At 37.4% G+C, this 10374-nt stretch overlaps 1 protein-coding gene across 1 annotated transcript; it reads left to right on the top strand.

Annotated features, from left to right (window-relative positions):
* The first annotated feature begins 1694 nt into the window (after positions 1-1694).
* On the top strand, positions 1695-10310 carry plp2b (proteolipid protein 2b). Its single transcript, XM_067527141.1, has 5 exons — positions 1695-2032; positions 6829-6984; positions 7099-7197; positions 8982-9078; positions 9207-10310. Exons 1-5 carry the CDS (start codon positions 1934-1936, stop codon positions 9215-9217), a joined length of 462 nt encoding a protein of 153 aa, XP_067383242.1. The 5' UTR covers positions 1695-1933; the 3' UTR covers positions 9218-10310.
* The last annotated feature ends 64 nt before the right edge of the window (positions 10311-10374 follow it).

Below are 10374 nucleotides of genomic sequence, written 5' to 3'. Positions count from 1 at the left end.
CTGAAAACATTTGGATTAGAGATCAAAAGATGAATATGAGACAAGAGATCACCATTTCAGCTTTTTGTTTTTTTCTTTCAGTTAGCTAATAGTAATAATAAGAATAATAATAATAATAATAATAAATAGTGCTAACTATCTACACTCAGTTTCAGATTTGGGTTTATAGTTAAGAGGTGTAACCAAAATGAAAACCAGAGAGCTGTTGATGGGTGAAAAACAAGCAAACGTGAAGCTCAGAGAAGATGGAAAATCAATCATTGCCATTGCACAAACATTGGCCAGTGCAACAATTTGGAATGTCCTGAAGAAGAAACACACCACTGGTGTAATAAGTAACATCTCGAAGGGGTGGACCAAGGAAAACAACAGCAGTTGAAGACAGAAACATTGTGAGAGCTGTAAAGAAAGACTCTAAACCACTGTTAGTGACGTCAGCACCAACCTCCAAAGGGCAGAAGGGAAGGTATCACAATCTGCATGAACAAAAGTACAGAGGCTGCACCAGAAGATGCAAACAAAGATGCAACCAAAATGATTGCGAGATCCTTCCACGTGCAGCAAGATAATGACCCAAGACACACAAAGAACTTCGTCAGGGGCAAGAAGTGGAAGGTTTTAGACTGGCTAAGTCAGTCTCCAGACTTAAACCCTATAGAGCATTTTACCTGCTAAAGAAGAAACCAAACCAAGCGAAACCCAGCAGAACAAACAACAACAGAAAGAGGCTGGGGTGAAAGCCTGGAAAAGAAGAATGCAAAAGTTTGGTGATGATCCAGATGTAAATACCTGGAAATAAAAACTGAAATGTTGATCTCTTGTCTCATATTCATCTTTTTTTTATGTCTAATCCAAATGTTTTCAGTCTACAGCAAAAATAAAGGAATTGGCCTCACTCTTCCAATAATTTTGGAGGGGAGTGCATGTTAGATACTGCCACCTACGTGTATGTGTACTCCTCTCATAATTTGCTACATAATTCAGAGCCAGTGTGTCTCTGATAGCCTGCACATGCACAAACTATTATTATACATAGTCTGCACACATCTGGGCCACCACAATCCAACCTCTGTATGAAGAGAGAAACTGATGCACATTTCTGTGACATCCCAAAGTGAGTTGTACTCAAAGGTGAGTAAATAAGTGCATCTACTCAAGTACTTATACTGTACTTGAATAAAACGTTGTGGTACTAACACAGTACTTACCGAAGTATTTCCATTTTGAGGCACCTTTTTATCCACAGTTCAAAAGAGAATATTGTACTTTCACTTTGCTGTATCTATTCTGAAGCTTTAGTTACTAGTTACTTTCTTCAGGTCCTAATGATGATGATGATGATGATGTCATCTGGAGAAGTTTTTTAGCTAGATGCAGAGAAATATTTTAATATAGAGAAGTCAATGTGAAGTTTAAAAGTATGAATGTATCTTACAGCCTGAAGTAAAGCTATAGAAAGCACGTTGAAAATAAGTGAAGTTGCCCTTTATTGGAGTACTAGCATACTAACTTTAAAGTAGTATTTGGTGCCCTATGTTGTGGAGTAAGTGTATACGCACTTGCGAGTGGTGGAGTTTCAGAGCAGAACCTGAAGGAATCGCGGCGGGGAAAGTGAAAGGCAGCGCCTCGCTGTCAGCTCCTCAGCTCCGCCTTTTCCGCCGAGCACACTGGAGTTTTTCTACTGACCTGCTGTGGTTGTGACTGAGCTCGGCCCCAGGTTTTTCACTAGGACCGTCCGCCAAGGAAGTTTAGGAGGAAAACCTTTTGCTGACTTTAGCGGAAGCAGCGGGCATCACTGGAGCAGAAACACGTCGTATGCGCTTTGGGGTTGAAAACAAGTTTTTTTTTTCTCTTCAAACGCTGCTTGTCCGTAGCTGGCGCACAAGGCTCCGCTTCCCACATACAGTCAGTACAGTAAGTTAGTTGTTACAGAATGGCCGATACAACCACGTCCAGCCCCGCTGCCAACGTTGTGGAGAAGCTGAGAATTTACGTGAGGACCCAAAAAGGTTTAATCTTGGCAGCAGAAATAGTAAGTTGAGCTCCTGAGCAAATGGTCGCGGTTTCGCAATTGTCTTATGAACGTCTAAAGATGCTTACAAAACGTTTTATGTTTGCGATTGTGTTAAGAAGGTTTTAAGTAGTCTGTCAATCAATATTTACGACATGGGAAGTGGGTTAATGTAGCATCTATTGTTATTGATTTTCTTCCCAATGAGGATACAGGATGTAGGGATCCGGGCATGTAGCCTTTACAACGTTTTGTACTAACGTTTCCTTTTTATTCCTGCCATAAATGTCCTGTTTTCTTCTTTATAACTTTTTCCTCTTCGTGCGGTTGATCTGAAGGCAGTTATTTTTGCAGAGAATGAAAAGCATGTGGTCTGGAACATGCGGGATCATGGACAGAAGTTTGGGGTTGTCACCTGTCACTTGTGCTCTGCTCGCTTCTCATTTGGCACAAAGGAGCCAAATGCCGAGTGTTAATGGCACATGAAAGGTCATATGGGTTAACTTAGCACAGTGACTGTCACACATCTCCTTTTCTCCTCATTACAACAGGCTGCATACTATTTGCAGGCAGAGACGTGGTGGCCCAAATATGGCGAAGAGAAATGAAATGTATATTGCGTTTCCTAGTAATATATAAGACTCATAGAGTGATTTTTTCCACTGACCTTTTCATATCTGGCTAACGAGAATGTAATTAGAATATGACAAGAATATAAACCCACCTTGACGGTAATAGAGACATCTAAGAGCAACACTGTCCTAGTATTAATGTCTCTGTTGTGGCAGAATACAACCACTTCCTGTCTGGAAAGAGCTTTATATTTATTTTATCTTGATCAACATTTACACATGATTGGCTCTGTTTGCATTCACAACAGTGTGTTCTCTTAACACATGAGTCACTTAGACCTCATTTTTTGCATTAACTTTGCAAGTAAGTAAAAACACTGTACTGCAAAATTCTGAGGTACTTAATGTAAATACATCTTCAGGAGTCTTTTTTTTTACCACTATTCATACCCTACATGCATTATATATGATGAATGTATAATGCTACCAAACCGTAAATACATGTGAAATATTTGTCAATTCTCCCTGGTCTGACATGTTCTGCCCACCTCTTCTCATATGCCTTCTTCATTCCACCTCCTGCAGGAATCAGGAGCATGAAGGTGTGTGAATGAGCCGAAGGGGTTAGGTTGAAGCCTTTGTGTAGGAGGAGGAGTACCGCTAACATATATCTGACAGCCGTGAACTCTCCCCCCTGACTTTGGCCTTTTCTGGTTGGTTAGAGCAGCAAGTGTCTGTCAGAATCAGGAATAGGGCAGGGCAAGTGTCTGTCAGGAAAGGAATGTCTTACTGACAGTGTTGTTCTGGGAGTCTGGCTCAAAAAATGAGATGATAATATCTAATAAGATAACATCTTATTTCTTCATTCTTATGTTTTTTTTTTTTTTTTTGTCATTTGGCTTATGTTTTCTTATCCAGTGTGTCTTAAAAGTGAAGAACATACACACTAGGAGATACTTGGTGTTCAGTATCTTTGTCAAGGACCCTTTAATATGTAAACTGGAGGAGCTGCAGATCAAACTGCCGATCTTTCACCTGTGGACCAAATGTAACATTAAAATAGCACTTAAATAGTAATACAATAATAGTAATACTTCCCTTCTTAAATAGTAGTTTAGTCCTTTGAATGCAGGACCTTTTGTAATTTAATCACAATTAAGTGGTTTTAATAGTGTGCTTTCTTCTGCTATCCTTCCTTTAGTAAATGATTTTAATACTTTCATAACGATGATGCACGATGAAAGTAATGGGCTGCTAAACCATGAAGTAGTTGTGGAGTATTACCACAAATACCACAGTTGCTTAAAAAGTTGTTTACTATACTATTTATACTATATACTATATACTATACTATATATACTAATACTATTTTGTGTGTACTATTTCCTAGTTTATAAAAGTGAAGACAGAAGTTTGTGTCACTGATTAAAAACCTTCCTTATAGCTCAGTGAGCTTATTATAAAGAAGGCTCAGATGGTGGTAGTCAATGGTCCACCCACTGTAAAGTCTTTTTCGTTTGTTTTATTCTGGAGTTAATGGAAATTCCATACTATGTTTTAAATTTGTTCCCGGGGCCAACAAATGCGTGAATTCTTTAGCCCACATCTCTGGTTTGCCATTCAAGCCTAGTTTTACACTTCGGTGGCCACACATTGTACTTTGTTGTTTCCTCTCCCACACTTTATTATATAGCCTGATTAACTCTAAGGGACATCATCTGTAATGCTGAATGTCTAAAACAGTTTACAGTGCAGGGATGAGCTGTGGAAGCCGAATGGGAGACAAAAGGCATTTCTGCTCATTATGAACAATCTGATAGGACATGAGGAGTTTAACCCCAGCAGTCAGGATAGGGAGGTTTACATTTTCCAGCTGGTAAACAAAATTCTTAATGATAAAATGTCCTTTTTTGCAGATTTTATTGAAAGATTTCCATAGCTAGCCAAATATAGTGTTATGTTTGTTTGGCATGGCATTTAAATACGTTTTTTAAGCTGCAGAACAACATTAAAGTCACATTCACACACCCGTAAAATGCAAATTTCTGTCTGCCATGTGGTGGTGATATGTCAGGATGAGTCATGCATTTAGCTGATATTTCACCTACCTGTAAAAGCTTTGAATATAAATTGGTCACATTGCCTTATGACTGGAAACTGCGATTTCTGTTTGGTAGGAAACTCTATTGTGAGAATAAAACTATGGAAAGAATTAGGTGCAGAATGGAAGTTAAGGCTAAGGCTAAATGAGGAGGAAAAGGGGTGATGAAATGACTAAACTGCCATTTCACTCTGAATACACATGCTATGCACTTTAGTGAGCAAAATCAGCCGCAAAATGTAAGTGACTTCCTTAGCAACTGTTGCTGTTTGGTGTGTCTCTGCACCTCGGAGGAGCTCTTGGCTCTCATGTTGCTGCTGACTATATTTAGCCAACCGTTAACGACAATTTTCCTCCGGTCGGTTTAAAAGACCAGCTCATACTGATGTGATCCACGATCCACGCCGGGATTCTTTAAAGCTTATCCCCTGCAAATAGATCCATTAACATAAAGGTGTCAACATCTAGAGTCTTTCTTGTTCTAAGGGACTCTTGTGCAGTGGGCGTTTCTCTGTTTATAAGCCTCCTCAGTAGGCGCTGCCCTCAGAGCAGCCGGGTCTGCACTGAATAGGGCTCCCTTTGTTTTGGACCTTGGCCTCAGCCGCCCCGCCACACTACAGAGGCAGCCTGTGCCGGTCTCGAGAACACATGAACTACTGATGCATCTTACTGGCCACATGTTTGTCTACCAGTTGTGGGTGTGGGTGGGAGTGGGCTGGGGTCAGCAGTGACAGATGCAGGGCTGATGTCGACTCTGTTACATCATGTGTGTAACATGTAGACCCCAGTGATTTGACACTGGCTTCTGAGTTGTCTATGTCTGCAATGTGCAACATGCGCTTTTTTTAAGATGCAGATCCAACAGTTTATGTCTGTAAGGGTCATGAATGAAATTAATTTAGCTGTCAGAAAAACATTACAATTTCATTATAACTTTAATTATCCTTTAGGTGGAACATCTTTTGTCACATCTAAACAAAATAAATGCGCAGTGAAATGCAGGCTGGCATCCTCTTTCATAAAAAGTCTAATAATAGTAAAAATAAGAATTAGAAAAAATATATATCATAATTTATTATTAAATATTAAAAAAGTAAATGTACAATAGTTTCTCAAGGCTGCAGGTCAGTTGGTAAGGCAGTCATCTACAGACCACCGGGTCAGTGGTTCAATCCCCAGTCCCGGCTATATGTTGGGACCATTTAGAAAAAAACTGTAATTGTCAATGTTCTTAGGTGGACTAACGTACAGTTATGCATGACAACTGGTTACCTATTGTCATGCATGCTGCAGTAAGCCGATTATAGGTTAGTGGTAGGTAATGGCTGATTTTCTTGGTCTAGTTGTGCAATCAATATATGTGCAGACAAAAATATATTTAAAAATGTACAGAGCAATGTAAAGTTGATACCATAATAAAAGTAAATTAGCATCTTTAACTAAATTGTTTACTGTTGGGCTGGAAAATGCTTTAAAACTTGAAAGTATTTGAAAGTTTCTACCCCTTCATATGTTCACGTTGTGTGAAAGCACCGACCCACACAGTTTGACAATAATGCTGCAACAATAGCATTATTGAAAAAGGCTGACACTGGTTCTGGACCGTAGGCTGGCTACGTTTATGATTTCTCCATATTGGCAGCATTTCAGTGGAATGGACTGAGAAGAATGCATACTGACTATTTTCCCTCACATGGAATGATATGAGTTTGATGGAACAGCTCTACGTCTAAGATGAAAGCAGTGTTTGATAAACTGATGGATTTTTATTTGATATTTGATAGATTTCATTATAATCCATAAAACTTTTGTGTGGAAAATGTTTTTCTTTTTATATATTTTTTTTTTTATTAGGTGGAGGTTGAACTGTGAACTGGCTGGAGTAAAGGAAACAATGGTGGCTTTCTTGAACTGATTTACTGATTTACAGAGTGGCTATTTACCTGTTTAGTGGACACAGATCTTTATCTGTTACTGTGCACTGTGATGATCAGTCTGCTGTCCACTGAAATGCCTGTGGCTTACATGAAGTCATAGAAGAGATACAACATCTAGGTTTGAGGTATTATAGGAAGTGTTCAATATTTGTAATATCTTCAAATAGTAATTTCTTTCCCACTTCCCTATTTCCTGCTTATTCTTAGGTAATCAGTTTAATCATCATCATCTGCTACGCCGCATCTGTGTATGGAGGCTACTCTGCTTTGGCCATCTGCGAGATGATCTTCGCCATCGTCTTCTTTGTCATCTTTATGATGGACCTGGACAAGCAGTTTATATTAGTCAACTGGCTCTGGACTGTAAGTGTGCTACATATCTTACCACCAGCAAGCACACACACACACACACACACATACAAATGCATATATGCATTATTGCAAAAAGTTCACAGTCTGCCTTCCTCTTTTGTGCAGGATTTTTTCCGTGCTGGTATTGGTGCTATCCTTTACATCATCACTTCTCTGATCTGCGTCTTTAATGGAGCCAAGGACAGTGCTCTTATCGCAGGCGGGGTCAGTTAAGCTGCCGTGACTCAGACTGATTTCTCAACTGTATACTGAAGATGTTTTGCATCTTTAAGTTTTACTGCTTGTTTTGACAACCGTTAGCTATTATCTATGAAAAGGTTATGTTATGTGTGTATGAACCATGACGACTTGGGAAACTCACAGTCAGTTGCTGGGTTAACACACACAACATTCAGTGAAAGTAATCAGCGTGTATTATGTTGTTAAGTTTTAGCTTATCTCATGCTTCCTTCCTGTTTAAGTTTGGAGGAAATCACAAGAGTTTTGAGAGGGTTTCGCCAGTTTGCATGTGCTTCAGTTCTTAGATCTTCATCAGGCAGATTTCAAACACATTTATTTTATTATAAATGTGTTTGAAACACATTTATTTTATTATAAATGTGTTTGAACCTGAAAGTCACTGAAAGTCATTTAAAAACTCCAGTACTAATGTTCCAGACCTTATAAGATGTGTTTGTTCATGGACCATAAGTCTGATAGTAATTAATTCAAAAAACATTAATTAATAATATTATTTAGGAATAATAGTTACATACCAATGGCAAATTATAACAAAATGATCCAGGGATGTCTAAAGGTTATATTTATAGCTTTATTACTTTAGCTGGAACGATTGTGTAATGTGTGATATTGTAAATGTCTTTAAAAGTCTTATATTTAATTTGGTTGACCCTTCAGAAACCCATCTTATATGAATGCTGCAGACTTTTTTCCAAGAGAGAAATTACATTCTGTAGGCTTGTGTAAATCCAACCTGTGCCATTGTTACACCGACTCTTTTATTCATACATACACAACTGTGTTTAGGACTGAATGCATCTGCATCTGATTAACAAACTTAAAGTGTTTGTGAATGTTTAGTAACCCTTTGGGTTTTTCTCTGTCTCTGCATACATATGACCAATAACATGTTCAGATGTCCGAAAAGAAGATAAAGGGACCACTCATAAACAAAGGAGAATAAAAGTACAGTTAATACTGTGGTCTAAATATGTTGGTAGATAATGTATATTTGTATTTGACAAAAGTATGTGAACCTGTAAAATTATCATGTCATTTAATGAGGAAACTACTGCAGTCATTTGTTGTAATCCATGGGAAGTATGACAAGCAGGTTTACGTCTTGAAAGACCCTGCCTTGTTTGAATAGAAATTTGGGTCTTTAGTATCAAAGTCTGATGTTACAATAATGGTTTGTAGACGTCATGACTCGAACAAAGATTTCTGAAGACCAGGTTAACCTATAAAAAGTATAGCTGACCCTCTAACATTGTATAGCATGATCTCTAAAGTGGATCATGTAATTCCATCTACAAGTCATTCCATCAAAGAATGGTTAAAAGAGAAGAAACTGTTTTTCTTTGATATTAATCCTATAGAAATGCTGTGGAAACTCCTGCAGCTGCAATTATATAAGAAAGCCCACTAGCACCATCCTCCTGCCTGATGTGTAGGGCTGTTAAACACAGTTACTGCTGAAGAAAGTGGTCACACCAGTTACTGAAGGCACAATTAATAGACTTATTTGTTTAATTGTGTTCCCTTTATCTAGTTTTAGCACTTGTATTTACATCTGGTCATGTTTTAAGTCACGTTTTTGTAGAAATAGAGAAAGTTCTATAGACTTCACAAACTTTTATCCTCCACTGTAACTTTAAATAATTAAATTAATCATTTAACCTATTTGCATTGTTTAAAGATGTTGTAGTTTACTCAGCCATGGAATCTGACTTTCATTGTGATTCTCACTCTAAGCTGTTGTTTCTTAGGTATTTGGTTTAATTGCTGCTCTGCTGTTTTCATTTGACACCTACACCATTTTCCTTCAAATCAAGAGCACCCGGCACCACGCAAGTGCATCTACTGGTAAGAGCAACATATACTTCAGATATATATTGTCAATAGAGGTTCTTAATGCATAATAGTTTACATTATTTCCTATACAGAAGACATTTTTTCTATAACGTCTTGACTTTTTTCAAAAATAATTTCAGATGAAGTTTAAACACTCAAAGATGCATCTGCTTCTTCAAAGAATTCAGCAGAAGAACAAAAAGAGGACATTTGCGCAGCAGTGGAGCAGACAGAATAATAAACAGTAAAATGAACAGGTTACACTTTAATTAATGCCACTGTATTGTTTGAACAGACAGAAATTTGTTTGTATGCCTGAGAAGAAAATAATCTAACCAGTGTGAGTCGTACTGTAAAGATGTGTCTGTATGATGTAGATCGAAGTATTTTTATTACAGTGGGAATTAAACCCACAAAACTTGCCTCCAACCTCAATATCTCATGATTTGAAAAAAGGGAAAAGTGTAAAATGTAAAGCTTTGATTGATGTTCTCAAGCAGCTTGTCTAATGAACATCTTAATGCAATGCTGTAGTAAAAAGTAACTATGTCACTTGGACATAAGATACAACTGACATATGAAGGGGTCCTTTGAGAATTGTTTAACATCATAATTCTGATTATCTTGAGTTTGGTTTCTGCATTTTCAGTGACTTTTCTCTTTTTCAAGCCCTTCCTGTGTGTTAAAAAGTGCCTTAGAGTCTTATTGAAGTTAACTAGTTTCGTGTTATTCCCCTTTATTTTTTCATTCTAACTATTTGAAATGACCAACACTGTCATTGATCAGAAATATCTTAGGTGTATTTAAATTAATCAGATTGACTATTGACCGTAGGAGCAACAGATGTCCATTAACCATCAGTCACATATTCATTATTTTGAGTTATAGTGTCATCCATCCAGTTTTACGTGTCTACTTTGATTCTTGCTCAGGCTATGTGTGTTGTTTTTTTTTGTTGTGTTTTTTAATTATGTTTTTCTGTTGACATTATTTTATGGTCCAGTATTTTTTTCTTTGTCTGTTTTTTAAATACATTTTTTTGTTATGATGAACTAGATGGAGCAATGGTTTCTATAGAAATGTTCAAATGATTTTTTGCTCAACAGCTTGGTGGTTATTTGTTCAAGTAAAACATTGCAACATTATTTTTTCTAACATGGTTGACAAGAGTCTGCAGACTGTAACTTAAAAATTCAAAGGAGCTGCGCTTTGGGAAATAAAAGCCATTGTCACTACAAAGACAATCTGCATTTTTAAAACATTATTCTTATATTATCCTGATCTTTAAATACAGGTATTTTAAAGGTT

The sequence above is a fragment of the Channa argus genome, chromosome 13 (genome assembly GCF_033026475.1).
Source record: "Channa argus isolate prfri chromosome 13, Channa argus male v1.0, whole genome shotgun sequence".
Classification (NCBI taxonomy): Eukaryota; Metazoa; Chordata; class Actinopteri; order Anabantiformes; family Channidae; genus Channa; species Channa argus.
The sequence above is the reverse complement of the archived record's forward strand: the minus strand, read 5'-3'. Positions and strand labels throughout refer to the sequence as shown.

Coding starts and splice junctions, on each gene's coding strand:
- plp2b (XM_067527141.1), top strand. CDS start 1,934: ATGGCCGATACAACCACGTCCAGCCCCGCTGCCAACGTTGTGGAGAAG. Junction 6,985..7,098: donor TAGTCAACTGGCTCTGGACT/GTAAGTGTGCTA, acceptor TCTTTTGTGCAG/GATTTTTTCCGTGCTGGTAT. Junction 7,198..8,981: donor GTGCTCTTATCGCAGGCGGG/GTCAGTTAAGCT, acceptor GTTGTTTCTTAG/GTATTTGGTTTAATTGCTGC.